At 41.2% G+C, this 25,391-nt stretch overlaps 1 protein-coding gene across 4 annotated transcripts in view; it reads right to left on the bottom strand.

Annotated features, from left to right (window-relative positions):
• Positions 1-2,561: 2,561 nt before the first annotated feature.
• Positions 2,562-25,391, bottom strand: part of plekhf2 (pleckstrin homology domain containing, family F (with FYVE domain) member 2) — a 52,488-nt gene continuing 29,658 nt past the window's right edge. For 2 of the 4 annotated variants that reach the window (XM_078540808.1, XM_078540811.1), the window contains exon 2: positions 2,562-8,872. In XM_078540808.1, the coding sequence (XP_078396934.1) occupies positions 8,118-8,864 (747 nt within the window). In that variant the 5' untranslated portion in view covers positions 8,865-8,872 and the 3' untranslated portion in view covers positions 2,562-8,117. Of the gene's footprint in view, positions 8,873-12,376; positions 12,441-13,479; positions 13,542-25,391 lie in introns of all 4 variants that reach the window. The other 2 variants (XM_078540810.1, XM_078540807.1) reach the window with 2 other exon arrangements.

The raw sequence follows: 25,391 nt of genomic DNA, 5'->3' as shown, positions 1-25,391 counted from the left end.
TATTTCTTTAAACATACTTCACAAAAATACAACTTAGTGCAGAGATGGTGATCTGGATCATAGCTTCAACATGTGCACAAAGTAATAGGGTGCAGGCTCATTCCCCATGAGTCACCACATGGCCAAGTTCTTAATTTCAACTAAATGGTGGTTAAAGATGTCAAGCAAAACTATGTACTTGGATCCTCCCAAAAAAAGGAAGGGAAAAATATGACTAGACATCCCAGCCCACACTTCCAGAGGTTAGCTGTGGAGCTATTTTGGTGGCGGTCTGAGCACGTGCCCTGCCATTCTCAGGGAATTAGTGCATGAATACATAGGAGTAAAGGGGTAAAAATAAGTTAAGATAATTCTCAAAATTGAATGAAAATCATTTAATAATTCAATTGGCCTGGGCCTCTGGATTACTAGCCGTGACATTACCACCACACCACCATCTCCCGTGAATGCTCCTTGGACAAGGTATTATATGGTTGACAGCAACTGTGAAACCTAACTCGAACTTTTAAGGTGCTCTAATTAACTAACTCAATTGGAATGGCAAACACAATGACCCCATCATGCAACTATTCCATGATCATACATCTGTTCTAAGAGCAGACTAACTGCAACTGAATAATTCATAGCTTGCCCTTGAAACTGTTAGCAAAATAGCAGTCATGCTCCCAGATTGAAAATGTTAATCCAAGTAGTGCTCATATATTAGTCATTCTGCAGCCTAGCAACAACTAAGGAGTACCATTACTCACATGTAATAAAAATCCATCTGACCAAAAAATCCTCCTCTTCCAGACAGCTTTAATGGTCTTGGTGATCATGTATGTAGTCTCAACCCAGTTCAAAAGTGCTACTCAAAATTTCCCAAGTTTTGGTAATAAACTTGCAGGCTTACTCATGCCAAAAGAATGAATAATGTGGGAATGGCAACCTTCCTGCAACTGTGGGGTCACTCATGCAAAGTTGAGCTTAAAAGCCATTGGAGAAGTGCAGATAATGTTTTATTCTGTGCATAACCTGGATGATGATGACACTGACAACTGGAAAAAAACCAAACATCCAAAATCTTAGGTTGCTCTCACTGAAAAATCATCTAATCCAAATCTAAGCTACATCTCTGGAAATCATTTAATTGTGTGAATGTCAGGTTTGCCCATGGACAAGCTGACGGTGATGCACCAATAATCAAAAAGCCTGCCAATACTCACCGTCTTTGCTCATATCCAGCTTGGGTGGAATACTAGAGAAATTGTTCCCCCTTGGAGTTCATGCTTTCAGGAATGGAAGAGGGAGTAAAGTGGGAGAACATTTTAAACTTTTAATAGGATTATAGCTGACAAAAATAGTTTTGACAGTTACATTGAGAATTTTTTTTTAAAAATTGCAACCAGAGAACACAAGTGCTATCACAGAATTACAGTGCAGAAGAGGAGGCTCTTCGGCCCATCGAGTCTGCACCGACATGTGAGAAACACCTGACCTACCTACCTAATCCCATTTACCAGCTCTTGGCCCATAGCCTTGAATGTTATGACGTGCCAAGTGCTCATCCAGGTACATTTTAAAGCATGTGAGGCAACCCACCTCCACCACCCTCCCAGGCAGCACATTCCAGACTGTCACCACCCTCTGGGTAAAAAAGTTTTTCCTCACATCCCCCTTAAACCTCCTGCCCCTCACCTTGACCTTGTGTCCCCTTGTGACTGACCCTTCAACTAAGGGGAACAGCTGCTCCCTATCCACCCTCATAATCTTGCACACCTCGAACAGGTTGCCCCTCAGCCTTCTATGCTCCAAAGAAAACAACCCAAGTCTATCCAATCTCTCCTCATAAATGTTTCATCCCAGGCAACATCCTGGTGAATCTCTTCTGCATCCCCTCCAGTGCAATCACATCCTTCCTATAATTCCTATACCAGAGACATTGCTTCTACCACCAATTCCGATAACTGTAAACCAAACACGTGCTATGTAAAACTTACACATCTGTTTCCAGTTTAAGCCCAATATATGACTGCTTCCTTTGTAACCAAAACCAATCTCTTTATCCAGAAGCACTAGTTGGCCACAAAACTCCATGTGCAATAAGTACCGAATCATGTTTAATGACTCATTTCAGACAGGACTTGCCATAATGTCAATGGAGTGGACACAACAGCAGCAGCCATTTTTCTTCATCAAGAGGCATCTTGTCAGCTAGGAAAATACCTTTTCCAAAGTCCCACTTCTTCTAACAGCAACAGGACATGATTACCTAAGCTAGAGTTTTTCCGTTGACAAAAATGACATACAAAGGTATCAACAAAGAAAATTGGATGCAAGGTCTTTTTGACCATTCAACTGGTTTGTTTGAAATCTGGTGCAAATCCAAAATCGATCTTGCCAAAAGTTTTTTCAGTTTACCATGTTTGCACTGGCACTTTAAATCCTATTCCTTGCGGATTTTTCTGCTTGCAGTTGACATCCAAAAAGTATTATGCGAAGCTCAAAAAATGGAAGATATGTTTGAAGCCACCAAAACATACCAATTTCATTATGTCCTAAAAGTTTTATTGTAGGCTTAGTCAAAGTTTTTGCATTTTTTAATTTTTCCAAAGAGAATACACAAAGCAAAACGTGTACTTAAATATCAGATTTGTGAAGCCAAGGAAGAACATTTTAATACCAGTACTATTGATATCGTAAGCTTCTGTCTTACATGAGAAATTTTGTGCCTTGATTTACACTGATTGTGGCTTATTTCCAAGCCAATTATGTATTTTGGTATGCAATATTACCTTTCCAAATTTGTGGTCAGTGTAAACAGGACCAACTTAGTGATTTCATATCGGTCTTAAAAATGTCAGCATTAAAAAGGCAAGTAAACTCATGCCGTAAATGCTGCCTGATCTACTGAGTATTACCAGCAATTTTTGTTATTTCAGATCTGTGACATTTGCATAGTGCCTTTAACAGAACACTTCTGATGTACTTCATAGAGAAAGAAAAGCATTACACTGCTTAGAATTTTAGGAATAGTTCAAAATGTTTCAGAAAACTAAAATTCTAAGCAGTGTAATGCTTTTTTTCCTCAATGAAGTACATCGGAAGTTTTCTGTTAAAGGCACTATGCAAATGTCACAGATCTGAAATAACAAAAATTGCTGGTAATACTCAGATCAGGCAGCATTTACATGCCTTTCAAGTCTTTACTATTTCACTACAGAGCACAGATGTGATGACTGAACGGAGCAAATTAAACCCATTAGATTAAGGCATGTTCTGGTGAAATCCAAATGGCTTTGCACTTGAGGGTCAAAATAGAATGACAATTGTTTCATTGTTTTAAAGCAATACAGTATAGTGATCAGTTTGCATTTAGATGACAATTTTATTATCCCTTAATATGGGATAAAGTTTTTTGAAGACAAATCAAAACAGACATTTTTCACATGCCTCCCAAAAAAGTTACAAAAAATGTGGTCTGGCAAGTTATGCACATTTCATGCAGGTACCCACTTTCCCTACAGAATAGAAAATGGCCAGATTGCAAAGAAATAACTTTAATAGTCACAGGAACTGCATACCTTGAAATGCTGACATCTTAGATTAAATATGCACCAAAATCTGAACAAAACAGCTCAGTTTATTTTTTTTTAAGACAATTTTAGTTATAGTTTATTACATTCTGCCCTAAATCATCATTTTATAACTTGTTATTAGTGTCAGATATCCACTAAAAGTATTTTAGGCAAGCAATGCAACATATTTGCATAACAAAATACATCTGTTACAAAGTACTGAGCCCTTTCAAAAAGATTGAAGAGTTTACACATTAATAGTCAACACCAAAAAAAACCTACATCTGAGTTTTAGAAGATGAATAACTGAAGGAATTCTACACCAACATATACAATTCAAAAGCAATAACTTGCAAAAACACCATAATCATTAACTGCAGATACATTAACATTTCATTGTTTTGAAGAGTTCAAACGTTTCACTGACACCTTCAAACTTAGCGCAGTATAGTGCAAGCTTCTACATATGCAAGGGAAAATTAAATGAAGAGGTTAATATCTCATTTATAATTTTTTGGAGTATTCTTAATGAAGCGACATACATTGTCATCAAAATAAAGTGCCAAATTTGAAAAGGTACATTATACAAAAATGGTACAGCTTGACTAAAGAACTGTAAAACAAACAAGTTATTTCTTTCTATTACAGAACACCTGTAAGATGCAAGCCAAAAGACAGGACAGTAACCAAGCTGATTTTGTAAATCTAACTTTATGTACCCTTTGTACACTGATTTCTCCTGAGAAAGACAACTTAAGAAAATAAGATTTTCGAACGTCGGTTTTAATCATCTCAATTTCATTCCATTAAACTTTAGCAATTGCTTAATATAGCTGGAAGTAACATGGCTTTCTAGGATAGCTCACCAACAGGATGTGGTGTACAGAAAATGAACGTTAATTAATCTTAGGTGTAAACTTGCTTTTTTCTCTCCACTTCAACAGCTGAATGTATGAGAAAGGCCACAGAAAATTGTACTACATATTTTCCAGATACTCCACGAAATTCAGCTGATAATCAACTGAAAACTTAGCCAAAAAAATTGTTTCTCAGGATGCTAAATCAGTGCAATCTTTAAAAATGTCAGCTGCCCCAGTGACCTCATGCAGTCATGCCACAGAATGACATTCAGTACATGAAGTACTCAAGTGCAACAGCTCCATCAAAAATCTAGTTGATTCGCAATGTTGAAACTGAAGAAAAAAAATGTTGCAGGAAGTCAGAACATGAACTTAAAAAAAAGTCCTTTATCATAAGTGCATTTCTCAATTTAGTAAGATGGGGATGAGGGCTCACCTCAGTTGGTTTTATTAGATTTGGTCAATGGATCAATATTTTTTTTTTAAAATTCCCACAGATGTCTAGTCACAGTTCACCCAATCACAAGCACATTAGCACGATTTGAGGCACCTGGACGTTCAAATACAGCAAGATAATTAGGGGAATCAGCCGAATGGAACTCAATCCTTTTCATTAACACTGGATATGCATTCATGTAGATGTCAAAGTGGAGGAAAAAAGTTATAGTTCCTGCTACTTCTAAAAAAACATTTCATTACGCCACTACTGATTAAATAGAGGGAAGTGAGAATAGGTCAAACAGAGCATTTAAGCAATAAAAGTATTAAATACTATAAATGTATTTCATACTAATGCCTATTTACTAATCAACCAGAAAAAAAAACACTCCAGTAAAAACATCTGAGGCAATATCCCTTGAGTATAATAAAGGAACTAAAGCCACTCCTATGAAAAAGAACCACCAATTTAGGAGAGTTCGTCTTGCAGCAAAAATGTTGCACACATTTAAAATTTGGATTTTGCCAAGTGTTACCCTAGGGTTTTTTTTCTTCTCAATACCTCAGTTTGAAATACAGGTTTTTATAGCAGCTTGAAATCCATAATACTGCCCATCAACCCAGTTTATACTGAGCTTCAGTATAAACAGAGCAGTTTATCAGTGAGCCAGAAATGTGAAACAGCAACTGAGTTTGGTCAAAGCTGTGGGTGTAAGGATGATAAGATCTGAACAGATCTAATGCAACTTGTGACATCTTTGTTATTACCACAAAGTGAACCACAGTACCACAGTAGATGACAATGACTGTTCATCCAAGGGCACTGGACATCAAAACATAGCATCTAAAGACAGCTTTAGTTCTCTCCAAATAGGCATTTGGCGAATAATGGAGCACTACCTCTGTTGTGGTTTGCTATTATAAATGTTTCACATCATTAAACTAATGTTGCACATAGATGTTTTAAAAAATGCATAAGCTAGCAAAGGTTGAGTATTTCTATCTCAATATATTCACCACAAACCTACATCCTATTCCACAACTGGTGTTGCAAATGTTAGGATACCATTCAATAGGTTTCATTTAGGTTTTTAAAATAGTCTAATTAATTCTGGTTTACAAAAGGGAAAGCGAAAGACAGTTTTGTACAGGATTAAGCTCGTTACCAAATATTTACACAATATCTAGTTAGTAATAAAACTCCCTATATAACAGTGTACAAAGGGCTTGTTTTCCTTGAAACACTTGGCATGTCAAGGCACTACCTGGTCTAAGGAAATACACATTTCCAGTTTACCTCTTTCTCTCCACAGTCAAATTGCTTACATGCATGAATTGGTTAAACATTGTCAGCTAATTAAGTCTATTCATTGCTTAGGGAATATTAAACTAATACCTGAATGCCAGGTTTCAGTTCATGATCTTTTAGCTCAATGTTTTAAGCACAACCCTTGGGGCTTTCAAAATAACCACTAGTCTAATCCAACTAAATAAGCATTTCAGTAACTAAACAGACTTGGGCTACATTTTTTTTAAAAATGCCATGTTTTGACAAATTATGTCACAGAAAATCATAACATGTTATTTGGTCTTGTTTCGGTTTTACTATGAATGTTTCACATATATGTCTTCCAACCTATGAAGGTTGGAATAGGTCCCACTTGTTCAAGATTGCTGCCATCATGCTGGTAATTGGAAATCAGAGTACTCCAAATCTTTCTTATAATTCAGTTTCCAATTGGCAGCAAAGACGGTATTGGCCATATATTGACAAATGGTTTGTTCTTGACCACAGGAGAAATCAATGATACTACAGTTTCTCCAATGCTGTTTTCCAGCCAGTTAGTATAATGACGTAATGGTGTTAATTCCGTAGAAGTCAATGGCGTAAAATTAATTCATATTTGCTTGCTCTGGCAATTTGAAAATCACAGCCAAACTGCTTTGGATTATGCTGATTAATTTTAAATGTAATTATCTTGAGTATTACAATATAAACAGAGCATGAGCACTGTTGAGAGCCATGCAATAGGGCAAGACACACAATTAAACATAGTAGCAAAAGACTTCTGATGAAATGTCAACTTGGAACGTTAATTATTTCTCTCCACAGATGTTGCCTGACATGCTGAGTATTTCCAGCATTATGTTTTTACTTCAGATTTCCTGCATCTGCAGCATTTGCTTTTGATAAATGCAAAGCTGATGTCAATCTCTAGCCAACAAGTCTCAGCTCCTCTCCCAAGGATGTAAGAATTTGGTGAGGAGGTTGATGTGGTTGTGGGGCGGGGGGGGTGAAGAAGAGAAGCAGGGAGGTGGGGTGACCTTGTTGATGTGAACTGGCATTTGAATTGCACTCAATAAATTCTATCCATGAAAAGCATTAATTAAAAACATTGCTGCACAATCAGGGACATTTCTCTACAAATATATGTTAAGTGACGTTTAATCTGGAAAAAAAATTCAGCATTCCCCAAAACAATCTTGATTTTATGTCATTCTCCATTTTACAGAATGGCTTCAGACTTATTACTAAACAGGCCACCTGTGGAAATGTGGCTTCGCTGTTTGAGATTAAACAAGATATTTGGGGAAAACAGCAGATTGTGGAAAGTCTGTGATTTTTCAACATAAATCATTTTCCTCATTAAGGTCCCAATCTAGATGTGCAATATTAAATTTGACTTTTCATTCACTTAGTTCTGATGCAAAACAAAACCATTTTAGTCCTGTCAAACAAAAAGCTTCAACATTCTTTTTCAATCTGGCCAATATTGATATTTGACAGTCAAGTGTATCTAAGTGTTTACCTGGTTAAATCTGAGTATTCAGGTTTCCCCTTCAAACCAACATTGCAGTTTCCAAAGTCCTTTCATAATATTAAAATTTTGAGCACTTTTCAATTAAAGGAGATTTTTGATTTTAAATATTTGGGAAATCATACAAAATAATGTAGGCGGAGAGCAATAGATTTATTTATTTTTTGTGCAGCCAGGAAGTAAATCAAGTAACTAAAAATGATCATGGTTGCAAACGGCCAAGAATGATATTTTTCAGTAAGCATTGTATTCCAGCAGAAGGTATAGAGTAGAAACCATTAGTATATCCAACATTTAGGCACAAGTTTTGTATTAAGGTTTGCAGGTATAGTTTATGGCTAATTGTCACAGGAGGAAGTTTGTCTGAAGTTAATACACCTCAAAAGCTGTTCATTTGAAGTTTTACTCCAATTATTTAAATATCGAAGCTGACATCTCATTTTTTAATCACTGCTGTCATCATCGTCATCTTCATCAGATAAATTTCTAGGGGACTGGAGAGAGCCACGGTAAAACTCAGAGCGATTTGGCAGAGTTGCAGTCAGCTGGCCAGTAGAGAGCAGATCATAGCAGAAGGAGCACACACGTACTGGTTTGGAGGATTGGCTGGGAAGAAGGAACCGTTTGTCTGAACAAGGCCCGCATACAACAAATCCACATTTACGGCAGTGATGTCGACGGCTGACTGGTGTGAATTTGACTTTCTGACAACGCATGCATATATTCGCTTCTGAATCAGGCACCCAAACGGCAGCATGCTCATTACTGGGTACTTTGCCACTTTTTGACAACAAATCAGTGACACACTTGTTAATATGATTCATCCACTCAGATTTCTCAGTGGCAGTAGCAGCATAAACAGCAAAGGATTTGGTCGGAGTCTTAATAAGCCAGCCATTACGCAACTCACCATCATCTTCAATAGAATCAATTGTAACGTTCTCCAATGGAATTATATGCTGCTTGTTGTACTTTTTTTTTTGGATCACAATATTACCATAAACGAGGATGTCGTTGAACAAGAAAAACTGCCTGGCTTTCGGCTTCTTTCGACAGAGCTTTGTCAGAACTCCCTCACCTATGAGTACTCGACCAGGAATAGTCAGAGGTTGGCCAGCTGCTCCAAAACAACTCTCAACCATGCCAATGCGTCGAGCATTTGCCTCACTATTTGCTAAACGGTCCACCATCTTGTTTTCTGTAAGGGAGAAAGACACAAATTACATGGTAGTTTTACATCAAGCTAACATTTGGCTTGGAGGTAAAAAAAAACAGCATTTTATCGAATATAATTGATCTTACAGTGAATAAAACCATTAAAAAATTGCAATCTATATTACCTGGGCACTATATAACCTAAGTATGTACTTTTTTGCAAGGCAGAGGGACATAACAAGGCAAGGCAGTTACAGCACAAGGAATGAAAATCATTGATGCGTTTGTAAGAAGAGTGTTAGTGGAGTGCATCTGGGCAGTACATAAGGAAAGGATGGCAAGTGCATTAAATCCTAATGGATTGTTAGGGGATGAAAATATATAAACAGTAACAATGACAGAAGCACAATCCTTAACCGCTTTTAAAAGGAAGTAGACAAATGGTTGGGGAAAAATTGATGGGTTGAGGAGAGGAACTAAGTAGATAGCTCTTTTAGCAAGTTGGCATGTGCATGATGGACCAAATGTTCTCCTTTTGCACCATGGTTTCAGCTACTGGATATATCCAAATATAGTTTACCATTCATGGTGCCACAATGAGTTATGATTGCAGAAGTGTCCCTTACACAAAATAAGCCTTTGGTACTCAGTCGTGATCAGGTTTGACAGTTTCAGGTTTCCTCACTTAACTTTACACTTGGATTTGGTAACATTTGATAGAATTACTTACTTAATCCTGGTAGATGCTATTAAATACAAATTCCTATGTTCTTACTTTTCTCACTATTATGAATCATGGACTTCTAAAATTTCCATTAAAAAACAAAATTCCTTCATACCTCTGCTCAAAATTTTAACCTGCGCGTTCTAGTTATAACTTATATTTATCCAGTGCCTTTAATATAATAAACCATCTCAAGGCATGCTCAGAGGAGTATTTTAAAGCATAACTAGATATTGATGCACAAAATGCTATAAGGAAAGATGTTCAAGCATTGCGTCAAAGAGGTAGGTTTTAAGGAATATCTTAATGGAAGAAAGCAGTTGAAAAGTGCAGAGATTTAGTTTGTTAGTTAGTGAAACAGAACTGGAAAATTCCAATTGACTCTTCGCCAGTGAGTTGCCTTCCAGCACAAATCAGCCTAAACAAATTTACCATCATTTGCATGTACTCAAATCATAAAATAAGAAAGCTCAGAAAGAAGCAATTCAGTGCATTAGATACGTGTCAACTCCTTGAAAAAGCTAGCCAGTTAATTCCACTAAACTCCCCACTACCCTCTCTTTCCCTAGAGCTCTAGAATTTTTTTGCCCCATCAAGCATTATTCTAATTTTTTTTCAAAGTTACTAATCAATCTGTTCCCATTCTCCCTTTCAGGGAGGTGCATTTCAGATGATAACTCATTACATGAATTACCTCATCTCTCCTCTGGTTCATTACGACAACAGAAACCTTCACAAATTCACTTCTAATGAAAGGTCATCAACCTGAAACATTCATTGTTTCTCTCTGGTGCGGTCATTCAGTGCTACTACAACCTTGGTTCAAACATGGACAAAAGAGCTGAACTCCCAAGGTGAGGAGAGAGTGACTGTCTTTGACATCAAGGTAGCACTTGACCAAGTGTGGCATCAAGGAGCCCCAGCAAAACTGGAGTCAATGGGAATCAGGGGGAAAACTCTCCACTGGTTGGAGTCAACCCTAGCACAAAGGAAGATGGTTGTGGCTGTCGGAGGTCAATAATCTCAGTTTGAGGACATCAATGCAGGAGTTCCTCAGGGTAGTGTCCTCAGTCCAACTATCTTCAGCTGCGTCATCAATGACCTTCCTTTCATCCTAAGGTCAGAAGCAGGGATGTTCGCTGATGATTGCACAATGTTCAGAACTATTCACAACTCATCAGATACTGAAGCAGTCTATGTCCAAATGCAGCAAGATCTGGACAATATCCAGGCTTGGGCTCACAAGTGGCAAGTAGCAGCCTGTTTCCAAATCGCAGGCAATGATCATCTCCAACAAAAGAGAATCTAACCATTGCCCCTTGATGTTCAATGGCATTTCCGTCACTAAATCCCCCACTATCAACATCCTGGAAACTGACCGGAAACTGAACTGGACTAGCCACATAAATTCACTGGCTACAAGAGCAGGTCAGAGGCTAGGAATCCTGTGGCAAGTAACTCACCTCCTGACTCCCCAAAGCCTGTCCACCATCTACAAGGCACAAGTCAGGAATGTGATGGAATACTCCCCACTTGCCTGGATGAGTGCAGCTCCAACAACACTCAACAAGCTTGACACTATCTGGGACAATGCAGTCCACTTGATTGGCATCCTTTCCACAAGCATTCACTCCCTCCACCACTGATGAACAGTGGCAGCAGTGTGTACCATCTACAAGATGCACTGCAGAAATTCACCAAGGCTCCTGAGGCAGAACCTTCCAAACCCACGGCTGCTACCATCGAGAAGGACAAAGGCAGCAGATACATGGGAACACCACCACCCAAAGGTACCCTCCAAGTCACTCAACATCCTGACTTAGAAATATATCTCCGTTCCTTCACTGTCACTGGGTCAAAATCTTCCCTCCCTAACAGCACTGTGGGTGTACCTACATTACAGGGACAGTAGGAGCTCAAGAAGGCAGCCCATCACTGCCTTTTCAAGGGCAATTGGGGATGGGCAATAATTGCTGGCCTAGCTAGCGACACCCACAGCCCGTAAATGAATTTAAACAAAGATGGGAATGATTGTAAGGAACTTTGTCGAATATTAACAAGAATTTTACTTTCTTCTCGCAGCAGAATTAGGTGTTTCTTTTTGAAACATACCAACAGTCAGCAGTCACGGATGCAGCGTTTTCAGTTAATGGCATAAACCTATTAAAAGAGTTAACAGAATCATTCATGTCCTTGCAGTAGATTCAAAAGATAACCCAGTTCCCACTTCACAGGTAAACAATTGCTGAAACTAAGCAGTTCAAACCATGGATGGTGTTATCTTTATTATCTATGGCTATTAGCATATAAGGTCAGCAGAATTTGTTTAGTACATGTTGCTTTAATGGGGGTCATTTAAGCCCAGCGTGAGGTAGCTGCTAGGGTATAGCCACAGTCAGGCGAGCAGTAGCAGGCTTGATTGGCAGTTCAACTGACCAAGCCCTGATGCACAGAGTTGCTGGCAGTCAAGTTTCTGGCCTCCAGCTTAAACACATTCTGCTAGCCACTGCTTCTAGTTCCAGTTACTGGGTCAAACAGAAAATTCCAGATAGCTTGAGGGTAGTGGGGATTTAACATCTACTACAATTAATTAAGAAAATATACTTCCTGAGATGTGGGCATCGCCAGTATTTATTGCCCTTTCCCAGTTGTCTGAGAAGGTGAGCGCAAGCTTTATTCTTGAACAGCTGCAAGAGCAGCTTGACACAACTGAGTGGCTTGCTCTATTAAACCTGCTGAGAATGAATCCTGGAAATGATAAAAATTACCCTAATCTGTACCTGTAAACAGTTCTAAATTGCACACTGTAGACTTATACCATACCAACAATAACTGCTGTGATTAAACTCCTTTCAATATGCAGTCTGAGAAATATTGTAGAACAGCACTGGAAAACAAATCAAATTATGAATTCAAGCATAATTTGGAAGCAGGCTGCTGAGACAAATGCATTTTAATCACTGTAAAAACTAATGAATTCACACAAGAGTTTCTTCTATCATCTATTTTTTTCCCACGTGCCACAGTAAGCAACTGCTACAGGAATCTTTGTAGATATGTTAAGCTTTTTTAAATTGTTATGTCTACACTCTAGCACTGCTCCTATTCTGTACTTATATTAGTCTACTGACAAGGCCTAAGAAGCCAAAAATGGAGATAAAATAAAGAAGCTGAAAAAAAAGACAGTTTAATATTGAGTGCAGGCATTGTCAAGAGGCAATGACAAAAAACGATCCAGGGAAAGTGACTGAAAAGTTAGCCTGGATTATTTTTCTCTTTTCAGATCTGAATTGCAGTATACTTGCAGGTTTGATGTCAGATTTCTACCATTTACAGTTTGTCTTTTTATTCCAAGTTTACCACTGTAAAACTATTAAAGCTACACAGAAACATGGAACACAAATTTAGAGAGTGGATTAGGTATCAAGATTCCATAAAATAAAAATCATATCACTTTTACCATACTAATGCATTGCTACCCAGTCTTCAGAGAGAAATGCTATAATAATCTCCATATACTTCTCTCCCCAGTTTATGTTCATTATCTGACACTGTTCTTAGCAGGCCCACTAGAGGCCAATGCAGGAAAATTTGGTGAGATTTTCAAAGCGGGCAGAATCAATCTGTGCAGTTAGTGACAGTACCACGACAGTACTGGGTGCAACTAATCAGACATTAACTCATGAAACTCTCAAAAAAATATTATCGGATCTCCAAGAATTGCACTGTCCAAAGTTCCAAACAATACTGAAAAACAGAAAATGCATGTTTGCAATTCCCTAGGTTTGAGCATGGGTATTAGTGCTACTTAAGAAAGGTGACACTTAGTTTCCAGAATCTAAAGAAGGATTTTTAGTAAACTGAGAGCCTTGGTTATGTGGTATAAATAGATGTTTTTAATACCCTTAAATCAGGACCTTATGTACGTGTGGCCAGAAGTATGGTGTTTTGGGTGCATCGATGGTCACGGAGCATTTCAGCAGGGAGGCTGCATAGGAAAAATTTAGACAAAGGGGAGATGTATACAATGAGTAGTAAGAATGGCACTGAACTAGTGACCCAGACAAATGCTCTGGGGACACTGGTTCAAATCCCACCACAGCAGCTGGTGGAATTTAAATTCAATTAATTGACTTAATGTAGTTGACTCTTAACTGCTTTCTGAAATGGCCGAGCAAGCCATTCAGTTGTACCAAACTTCTACAGAAAAAGTCGAATGGATTGCAGCAGTTCAAGGCTGTGGCTCGCCACCACCTTCTCGATGACAATTAGGGATTGGAAGCAAATGCTGGCTTTGTCAACGATGCCCAGATTCGATACAAGATTACAAAAATTCATGATTCACATCAAGATAAGAAGCAGGGCTTGATAGTAATAGGTAAAATGGTAGAAGTGGAGACGGATGAGGCAATGTTGCAGATGTAGAAGAAAATGGTTTTGGTAACAGCTGGTATGGGGGAGGAAGCTACACTCCAGGTTGAGCAGTATACAAAAGGCTCCTGCCTCATCCCAAGGTGGAAGCTGCAGCTTAATGGAGTCGAGAGGTTCGTTAATGCTAGTGGATTAAAATAAAATCGACCGCTGACTTTTTAAACTTCTACTGGTACTAATTCATTATGTAACAAAAATCCATCTAATAACATTGTTAATACAGCAGTGTCTCAAATCCAGCTACCCAAAAACCAGAGTTGCCTGAAAACCGGATATTTTTTTTACAACGTGTCATGCATCAATTTTAACTGAGTAAAAATTTTTTAAACTCTTACCTGGACAACTCGTCTAGGTGCTGTATTGGCACTGTTTGGTGCCTGACCAGTTATCCCCTTCGTCGCTTATGCAGCAGCCTGTTCCCACGCTCCGAGCAACACCTGACCCCACCCAACCCAGCTTGACCTAAACCACACGAACTGAAATCCAGCAAGATTTGTAATCCGGCATTGCCTGATCCAGAGATTGCCGGTTTTGAGACACTGTACCAGTACTATAATAGCATAGGACAAATGTATATTTTGCCTCAGAAGGCACAGTATGTACTCTAAATACTACAAATTACTAGTTTTTTTTATTCTTTCATGGGACATTGGTATCTAACAAGACCAGCGTTTGTTGCCCAACCCTAATTGCCCTTGAGAAGGTGGTGGGGGAGTCACCTTCTTGAACCACTGCAGTCCATGTGGTGCAGGTACACCTGCAGTGCTGCTGGGAAGGGAGCTCCAGGATTTTAATCCTGTGACAGTGAAGGAACGGCAATATAGTTTCAAGTCAGAGCAGTGAGTGTTTTGGAGGGAAACTAACAGGTAGTGGTGTTCCCATGCGTCTGCTGCCCTTGGCCCTAAGTGGTAATGGTCACGGGATTGGGAGTTACTGTCAAAGAAGCCTTAGCAAGTTGCTGCAGTGCAGCTTGTATACAGTACACAGTGCCACTATGTCCTGGTGGTGGGTCAGTCAATGTTAAAGATGGTGGATGGGGTGCCAATCAAGCGGGCTGTTCTGCCCTGGGTGGTGTCAAGCTTTTTGAGTGCAGTTGGAGCTGCACTCATCCAGGCAAGTGGAGAGTATTCCGTTACACTTCTGACTTTTGCCTTGTAGATGGTGGACAGGCTTCCAGGAGTTAGGAGGTGAGTTACTCATATCAGAATTCTGATCCTCTGACCTGCTCTTGTAGCCACAGCATTTATATGGTTGGTCTAATTCAGTTTCTGGTCAATGGTAACCCCCAGGATGTTGATAGTGGGGGGTTCAGTGATGGTAATGCCATCGAACGTCAAGCGGCAATGGTTAGATTCTCTCTTATTGGAAATGGACCTTGCTAGGCACTTGTGGCGCAGATATTAATTGGCCCTTACCAGCCCAAGCCCGAATGTTGTCCAGGTCTTGCTGCATATGGACGCGGACTGCTTCAGTGTCCGAGATGGTCGCACAATGTTCAGTACCATTTGCAGCATGAGCAAACATCCCCACTTCTGACCTTGTGATGGAGGGAAGGTCATTGATGAAGCTCTTGTGATAGGGCCTTGGGCACTGCCCTGAAGAACTTCTGCAGTGATGTCTTGGAACTGAGGCAATTGGCCTTCAACGACCGCAACTACCTTCCTTTGTGCTAGTTAAGACTCCAACCAGTGGAGAGGTTTCCCCATGATTCCCATGGACTTCAATTTTGCCAGGGCTCCTTGATACCATACTTGGTCAAATGTTGCCTCGATGTCAAGGGCAGTCACTGTTATATCAGTGCCACTCGATAGCACTGTTGATGACACCTTCCATCACTTTGCTGATAATAGAGGTTGATGGGACAGTAATTGGATAGATGGAATGTGTGTTGCTTTTTTTTTGACAGAACATAACTGGGCATTTTTCCACATTGTCAGGTAGATGCCAGCATTGTAGTTGTACAGGAACAGCTTAGCTAGGGGTGCGGCTGGTTCTGGAGCACAGGTCTTTAGTACTATGCTAGGATATTGTCAGAGCCCATAGTCTTTACAATATCCAGTGTCAATGTCTTATTAGTTACATTGTTAAACAGGTAATGGGTATTTCTACACCTATAAATGGGGATAGCTGGGACACTTATGTGTTGGATAGTGTTGACTGTGAACTAAGTTAATAAACTCTCTCCAGCAAAGCAAGCTGCTGTGTTCCAGTTTTAACTTCACTAACATCCAGTGCCTTCAGCCATTTCTTGATGTCACATGGAGTGAATAGAATTAGTTGAAGATTGGCATCTCCTGAGGACCTCAGGAGAGGCTGAGATGGATCATCCACTCGGAACTTCTGGCTGAAACTAACTACACTGATATGCTGGGCTCCATCATCATTGAGGATAGGGATATTTGTGGAGTCTCCTCCTCCTATTAGTAGTTTAATTGTTCACCACCATTCATGACTGGATGGGACAGGGCTGCAAAGCTCTGATCTGTTGGTTGTGGGATTGTTTAGCTCTGTGTCTCATATGTTGCTTCCACTGTTAGGCATGAAAGTAATCCTGTACTGCAGCTTCATGAGGTTGACATCTCATTTTTAGGTATGCCTGGTGCTGCTCCTGACATGCCCTCCTGCACTTTTCATGGAACCAAGGTTGGCTTGATGGTAATGGGAGAGTAAGGGATATGCCAGGCCATGGAAGTTACAGATTGTGATTGAATGCAATTCTGCTCCTGCTGATGGCCCATAGCACCTCATGGATGTCCAGTTTTGAGCTACTAGATCTGTTCTAAATCTATCTCATCTAGATAGATGATAGTGCCACACAATATGGTGGAGAGTATGTTCAGTATGACGACTGGACTTGGTCTTCACAAGGACTGTGCAATGGTCACTCCAATTGACAGATGCGTCGACAACAGGTAGCTTGGTGAGGAAAACTGTAGAAGGCTTTTCCCTCGTTCGTCCCCATTCCACCTGCCGCAGGCCCAGTCTGGCGGATGTCCCCTTCAGTACTCGGCCAGCTCAGTCAGTAGTGATGCTACCAAGCCACTCGTTGGGCACTGAAGTGGGAATTGCTCAAACTACATTAAAGCTTAATAAAATAAAAATATACAATGATCTTAGAACCAGAGTCATTAGGACAAACCAGCACAGAAGGATCACCAGCACTAATTAAATTTCAAGGATGAGAGTAAGGTGAGTGCGACTGCCCTTAACATCAATACCGCATTTGACCAAGTGTGGCATCAAGGAGCCCTAGCAAAACTGGAATCAATGGGAATCAGGGGGAAAACTCTCCACTGATTGGAATCATACCTAGCACAAAGGAAGATGGTTGTGGTTGTTGGGGGTCAATCATCTCAGCTTCAGGACATCACTGCAGGAGTGCCTCTGGGTAGTATCCTTGGCCCAACCATCTTTAGCTGCTTCATCAATGACCTTCCTTCCATCATAAGGTCAGAAGTGGGGATGTTCACTGATGATTGCACAATGTTCAGCACCATTCGCGACTCCTCAGATACTGAAGCAGCCCATGTCCAAATGCAGCAAGACCTGGACAATATCCAGGCTTGGGCTGACAAGTGGCAAGTAACATTCATGGCACACAAGTGCCAGGCAATGATCATCTCTCACAAAAGAGAATCTAAGTGTCGCCTCTTGACGTTCAATGGCATTATCATCACTGAATACCCCACTATCAACATCCTTGGGGGGGGTTACCATTGACCAGAAACTGAATTAGACTAGCCATATAAATACTGTGGCTACAAGAGCAAGTCAGAGACTAGGAATCCTGCGATGAATAACTTCACTTCCTGACTCCCCAAAGCCTGTCCACCATCTACAAGGCACAAGTCAGGAGTGTGATGGAATACCTCCCACTGCCTAGATGAGCGCAGCTCCCACAACACTGAAGAAGCTTGACACCATCCAGGAAAAAGCAGCCCGTTTGATTGGCAGCACATCCACAAACATTCACTCTCTCCACCACCGATGCACAGTAGCAGCAGTGTGTACCATCAACAAGATACACTGCAGGAATTCACCAAGGCTCCTTAGACAACACCTTCCAAACCCACGACCACTAGCATCTAGGAGGACAAGCGCAGCAGACAGATGGGAACACCACCACCTGGAAGTCACTCACCATTCTGACTTGGAAATATATCGCTGTTCCTTCACTGGGTCACGAGGTCAAAATCCTGGAACTCCCTTCCTAACAGCACTGTGGGTGTAGCAACACCACATGGGCTGCAGCAGTTCAAGAAGGCAGCTCAACACCACCTTTTCAAGGGCAACTAGAGTTGGGCAATAAATGCTGGCCCAGCCAGCGAAGCCCACATCCTGTGAATCAATGAATTTTTAAAAATGCTGCCATCAAGCCAAAAAGACATTCTGCCTATCACACAAATGAGAAATGTGGTATATGAATTTCAGTGCCAGTGTGATGCTAGGTATGTAGGTCGTATGACCCAAAGACTGGCGGATCGCATCAAACAGCATGCCCCAGCCACTGTTTGCAACAGCCAGCGTACAGACCATACCCAATCATCCCATGCTTGCAAAACTCAAAACAGTGTCCAACATTAGCTGTAATTCCACAGTTGGACATTTGCTAAATAATCCTCAATATGCTAAGAATTACACTGACAACTAATTTAAGATTGTCAGTCGGGTTCGCAATGTGGCGCATTTACATGTATTGGAAGCTACATATATTATTACACACATTGCGCCTGTTTCAGCTAAACAAAATAAGTGACAGCCATTCACTGACTCATTCCTCAGGGGAATGTCTTGACCAATCAGGGTCAAGCTGCCTGGTTTAAGTTTCAAACTATGCATACAAACAAGGAGTAGGCCATTCGGCCTCTCTAGCCTGCTCCGCCACACTATCAGAACAGCCATCATCTTATTAAGCTCAAATCTGCATCTCACCTACCCCAGATAACCTATCACCCCCTTACATATCAAGAATCTACCCACTTCTGCCTTAAAAATATTCAGACTCTGCTTCCACTGCCTTTTCAGGAAGAGACTCAAAACCCTCAGAAAAAAATTCACCCCATCCTCATTTTAAATGGGCGACCATTTATTTTTAAACAGTGACCCCTTGTTGTAGATTCTCCCACAATAGGGGACATCCTCGCCAAGTCCACCCTGTCATGTCCTCTCATGTTTCAATCAAGTCGCCTCTTACTCTTTTAAACTCCAGCGGATACAAGCCTAGCCTGTCCAACCTTTCCTCTTAAGCCAACCAACCCATTCAAGGTATTAGCTAAGATAAAAGCAAATAACTGCAGATGCTGGAAATCCAAAATAAAAACAAAAATACCTGGAAAAACTCAGCAGGTCTGACAGCATCTGCGGAGAGGAACACAGTTAACGTTTCGAGTCCGTATGACTCTTCAACAGAACTAAGGAAAAATAGAAGAGAGGTGAAATATAAGCTGGTTTAAGGGGAGGTGGGACAGGTAGAGCTGGATAGAGGGCCAGTGATACATGGAGATAACCAAAAGATGTAGGTTTAGTAAACACCTTGTCAAACACCAGGAGAGAAATGGAAAGCAATGAAGGTGAACAAGGCAAACGAGAGAGACGGAAATCCTGTGTTTTGGATTTCCAGCATCCGCAGTTTTTTGCTTTTATCTTAGTGTTTAATTGAGTGCCACTTCTCTTCAAGGAATGCCTACCTTGAAGCAGTATTGCTCTTCTCTCCGACAGGATTTCCATCTCTCTCTTTTGCCTTGTTCACCTTCATTGCTTTCCATTTCTCTCCTGGTGTTTGACAAGGTGTTTACTAAAACTACATCTTTTGGTTATCTCCACCTATCACTGGCCCTCTATCCAGCTCTACCTGTCCCACCCCGCCCCCCTTAAACCAGCTTATATTTCACCTCTTTTCTATTTTTCCTTAGTTCTGTTGAAGAGTCATACAGACTCAAAACATTAACTGTGTTCCTCTCCGCAGATGCTGTCAGGCCTGCTGAGTTTTTCCAGGTATTTTTGTTTTTGTTTTGTCATTCAAGGTATTAGTCTGGTAAACCTTCTCTGAAATGTTTCCAACTCATTTACATCCTTCCTTAAATAAGGTGACCAATGCTGTACAATAGTACTCCAGATGTGGTCTCACCGGTGCTCTGTATAACTGAAGCATAACCTCACTACTTTTGTATTCAATTCCCCTCACAAATTATAACATTCTATTAGCTTTCCTAATCACTTGCTGTACCTGAAAACTAGCCTTTTGCGATTCATGCACTAAGTCACCCAGGTCCCTCTTCATCTCAGCTCTACAATCTCTCACCGTTTAGATAACGTCTCTTTTTTTTATCCTTGGCAGTTAACTGTCAGTCACCATAAGTGGTGCATTCTCCATGGCAGCGCCACTTGCCAACCAATCAGAACTGTCTTCACATACAAAATCATTGCCTCCCCCTTATATTGGTATTCTTGCGAAGTGCCCTGATGAGGGCAGGATGAAAAGCTTAGATATGTCCCTTCTTTCAGCAATACTCATGTTCTGTACTACCAAACAACTATTTACCATAGAATGGTTGATGTAATCACATAGATGCAACTAAGGGGAAGTTAGATAAATATGAGGGGGAAAGATTAGGGTTAGGGCGAGATTAAGTAAATAAAATGGGTGCAGGCTCATGTGGAGCATAAACACTGGCATAGCCTCAACAGTCAAATGGCCTATTTCCATGCAGACTTGATCTGCAGCTCTTCCCAAACTGTGGGTCAGGACCCCCAATGGGGTCACAAACAGTTCATGAGCTCCTTCCCTGACACTGTGCCCCAAACCAACACCGAGCCCAGGCAGCTTCCCACCCTTCCCTTGCCCTGCTCCCCTTTCTCTCTCTCTCCAAGGCAAGGCAGGGGACAGCACTTGATTTGGAGGTGCATGGGAAGGCTTCATAAGCATGTTGTATAGGCTGCAGACCCCAAATAATAAGCCACTGGTCCTACGTTTGTACAAAGCAAGGTGGCAGCTGTGTGTTTTCTCCCAGTGACAGGCCTGGGTTAATGGCCTCCATCTTTATAGAGGGCAATGCACAGTGGGGCACATATGTGGCTGTTGTCTTTATAGGAGGAAAGATGCAGCAGGGCGGTTGCCTCCTAAAAATATAGCAGTTGTGTAAATACCCAGTTGTACATCGTCCCATATAAAGATGGCTGTCATGCGATGTGCAGCAGGACATTTGCACAACTGCCATCTTTATTGGAAGCAACCACCATGCTGCCCATTGCCCCCTATAAAGATGGCAGCCATGCACGCGTCCTGCTGCACACTGTTCCCTATAAAGATTGTGGTCATCCAAAAGTGCAGTACAGAGCATGCTAGCAATCCTGGGCCAAGAAACAAAAAAGGGCCTTCATTAAGTCTTCTGTGTTCCAGGAATACAGAGAGTGTGACTTTAACCTAAATACATACATACGTGATAATATTTTAACAAAGTAGATTAAAATATAGATTCTCATATTCATATGATGTATTATATGTTGATCAAGAATGTGCAAATTTTAATAACTTTGTCCTGAAAGTTACTATGCTGCTTTTTTGTTGGCAACTGGGTCACAACTGTTAAAATGTCGCAAATGTTAAAATGGGGTCACATTGGAAAATAATGGAAGCATTACTCTAACCTCTGTTGGCTGAGCACTGCGCAGTCATGCATGTGTGCGCCTTAAAGAGAACTTGTTCGTCGCAAAACCATTTGTTCCCTGCATGCATACTCCTGAAAACTGTGCAGCCGAGCACCCAGGCTGCTTGGATGATACGGTATTTTGAATGATCATGGCCACTGTCGATTTAGGAACTGTCCCCATTTCAAGTACGGCTTTCAGTTTTTAGTTCCGCAACTTACTTAGGAAGGATATATTGGCCTTGGAGAAGGTGCAGGGCAGATTTTCCAGAACAATACCTAGGCTAACAAGGTTAAATTACAAGGATAGGTTGCACAGATTAGGGCTGTATAAACCTCAAATTCTCAAACCCTCAAATTCTGATCAACTGTACATCCCCAATTTTAATTGCTACACCAGTGGCATCCATGCCTTCTGCTGCCATGACCCCAAGCTCTGGAGTTCCCTCACGAGTCCTCTCCTCCTCCCTTTAAAATGCTCCTCAAACCTAGCTTTTAGACCAAGATTTTAGTTATGTGATCTTACCTAACTAGTTTGCGAATGCTCCTGTGAACGCTTTATCACATTAAAGACACTATATAAATGCAAGTCGTTGTATTCTCTTGAATATAGAAGGTTAAGGGATAATCTAATTGAGGTGTTTATGATTGATGGATACATAGAAAGAGAAACTATTTCCTCTTGTGCAGAGTTCAGATCAAAGGGCATAACCTTAAAATTCGAGCAAGGCCATTCAAGGGTAATGTCAGAAAGCATTCCTTCAAACAAAGGGTTGTGGAAATTTGGAACTCTCCATCTGTTGAGGCCAGTGGTCAATTGAAAATTCAAATCTAGGATTGACAGATGCTTTTAGGCAAGGGTATTGAAAGGGTTATGGAACAAAGGTGGGCCGTTTGAATTACAATCAGTTCAACCATAATCTTACTGAATATCAGAGCAGGCTCAAGGGACTGAATTGCCTGTGCTGATTAAGAACATAAGAAACATGAGTAGATCACACAGCCCCTCAAGCCTGCCCCACCATTCAACACAATCATGGATAACCACCTGCCTCAACTTCAGTCTCCCATCCACTCCCCATATCTCTTGATTCCCCGAGAGCCCAAGAATCTGTCTATCTCAGCCTACATATAGTCAAGCTGGAGTATCCATAGCCCTCTGGGGTACAGAATTCTAAAGATTCACAACTCACTGAATGAAGATTTTTCCTCATCTCAGTCCTAAATGATTGACTCCTTATCCTGAGACTGTTACATGTTCTCGATTCTCCAGCCGGGGAAAACAATCTCTGTGTCTGCCGTGTCAAGCACCTTCAGTATCTTGTATGTTTCAATAAGATCACTTCTCATTCTTCTAAACTGTAGAGAGTACAGGTCCAATTTACTCCGTTTCTCATCATAAGGCAACCCCTCTCATCATGGGAACCAACCTAATGAGTCTTTGCTATTTCTTTTCTAATACAAGCATTTCTCTTCTTCGATATATCCTCAGGATCATGACTGACTTACTTCTACTCTGTGATCCTCACCAACTGAACCACCACAGACCCGATCTGTGAAGAATGGGGTCAACCAAGGTTGTGTCATCGCACCAACTCACTTCTCATTTTCCTAGCTGAGAAACTGTACCTCACATCCAGCAAATTATGGTTTCTGTGATGGTTGATAAATCCAATGTGCGACCTGCAGACTCTGTCACATGTTGGGCAGGTCGGTGCTTGGAGGGTCGGGTAGACGAGTTGTCTGCAGTTTGTGTACTCTGTCTGACGTGACTTCGCCCCTGCGTGTTCCTGATGATTTCTCTCAATGTGTTGTGCCTTCCAGAATGAGCCTTCTCAATTCTAACAAAAAACCACTGCGGATGCTGGAAATCCAAAACAAAAACAGAATTACCTGGAAAAACTCAGCAGGTCTGGCAGCATCGGTGGAGAAGAAAAGAGTCGACGTTTTGGGTTGAATGGCCTTCTCAATTCTAGTTGCTCAAAAGCCAGGGACTCCCAGAGTTGGTAGGGATGCTTGATTTGCTCAGGGATACTTTGAGGACATCTCAAAGTGTTTCCACTGTAATCCTGGGAGTCTCCTGCCATAACCCAGTTGAGTCGAGCAGATGCTTCAGGAATCTGGTGTCAGGCATTCAAGCGGCATATCATGCCCAGAGGAGCTGGTTTCACGTGATTAACACCTTGATTTTGGGCAGTTTGGCTTGGGAGAGGGCGCTGCCGTTGGGTTGGCTTTTTTGCCACTTGATTGGGAGGATCTTCTGATTGCACCACTGGTAGCACTTTGCCAGTATTTTGAGGTGCCTGCTGTTGCTTGGTCAAGTCTCTGAAGCATATAGGAGCGTGGGGTTCACTGATGCCCAGTAAACCATGGCCTTAGTCTCAGGTTTGCGATCCTGGTCCTCAAATACGCTTTTCCTCAGTCGGTCAAAGACTGAACTGACACATTGGAGGACTTGGTCATCTATGCCTACCTTTGTCAAGAGGAGGCTCCCAAGGTATGGGAAATGGTTCACATTTGAGGGTCTTGCCATTGATAATCTACTTGGGTGGTATTGTGACATGGGAGCTGGTTGGAAGAGGAGCTTAGTTTTCCAGGTGTTTAGGGAAAGGTCGATTTTCTCATATGCTTCAGAGAGGGATTCAACAATGACCCGAGTTCAGTTTCTGAGTAAGCGCACACACAAGAATCATCTGCATACTGCAGCCCAGTGACTGATGTTTGGTTTTAGATTGAAGGCAGCATAGGTTAAACATTTTCCCATCTGTTCTCCACAGCTGTGGATAATTTGCTGGATGTGAAGTGCAGTTTCTCAGCTAGGAAAATGAGAAGTGAGTTGGTGCGATGACACAGCCTTGTTTGACCGCATTCTTCACTGAGACCAGGTCTATGGTGGTTCAGTTGGTGAGGATCACAGCTTGCATATCATCGTGTGTAAGCAGAGGAAGGTTGAAAAAGGCCAAGTACTTGGTGTAGCTTGGTGCTGTTCCTTGCATTTTTTTTTTGGATGGAGCAGAGATCACATCCGTGGTGCCTCTTGAATGAAATCTACACAGCAATTCAAGAAGCAGCTATTTGGCCACTAGTAGGAGGTGCTTGAGGAGGACCGTTGCAATGATTTTCACTGTGGCAGACAGCACAGACTCCTCTGTAGTTACTGTACTCAGGCTAGTCTCTCTTCTTGAATGTGGTCATGCACTCAGCATCCGAGATCCCCTGGCATGCCAGGGAGATGAGGTTATGTAGCCATGCCAGGGTTATATCTCCACCATGCTTCAGAATTTTGGCAGGATTCCATCTGCTCCAGAGGCTTTGTTGTTTCGCAGCTGAAAAATGGCTTTTTGAAGTTCGCCACTAACTGGGATGACAGCAAGTCTGAGCTGGATGGGGTATTGAGAAATGGAATCTAAGGCATTCAAGTCGAAGACAGAGTTTCGGTTGAGGAGTTCTTCAAAATGTTCTCTCCAGTGAGAACTGACTGCCTCCCTTTCTTTGATGAGTTCCCTTTCATGTATATCCTTAAATTATGGAGATCAAAACTGTGCACAGTACATATACAGTCTCACCAAAGCTCTTTAAAATTGTAGCAAGACTTCCTTATGCTTACACTATGATCCTTTTGCAATAAAGGCCAACATGTTATTTGCCTTCCCGAGTGCTTGCTGTACCAGCGTGCTAACTTTTTGAATTCCTTGTATGAGTACACCCTCTGAACATCATTTAAAGTTTCACATCTTTTAAAAAATATTCTGCTTTTGTAT

Source organism: Cetorhinus maximus, chromosome 4 (genome assembly GCF_964194155.1).
Source record: "Cetorhinus maximus chromosome 4, sCetMax3.hap1.1, whole genome shotgun sequence".
Taxonomy (NCBI): domain Eukaryota; kingdom Metazoa; phylum Chordata; class Chondrichthyes; order Lamniformes; family Cetorhinidae; genus Cetorhinus; species Cetorhinus maximus.
The sequence above is the reverse complement of the archived record's forward strand: the minus strand, read 5'-3'. Positions and strand labels throughout refer to the sequence as shown.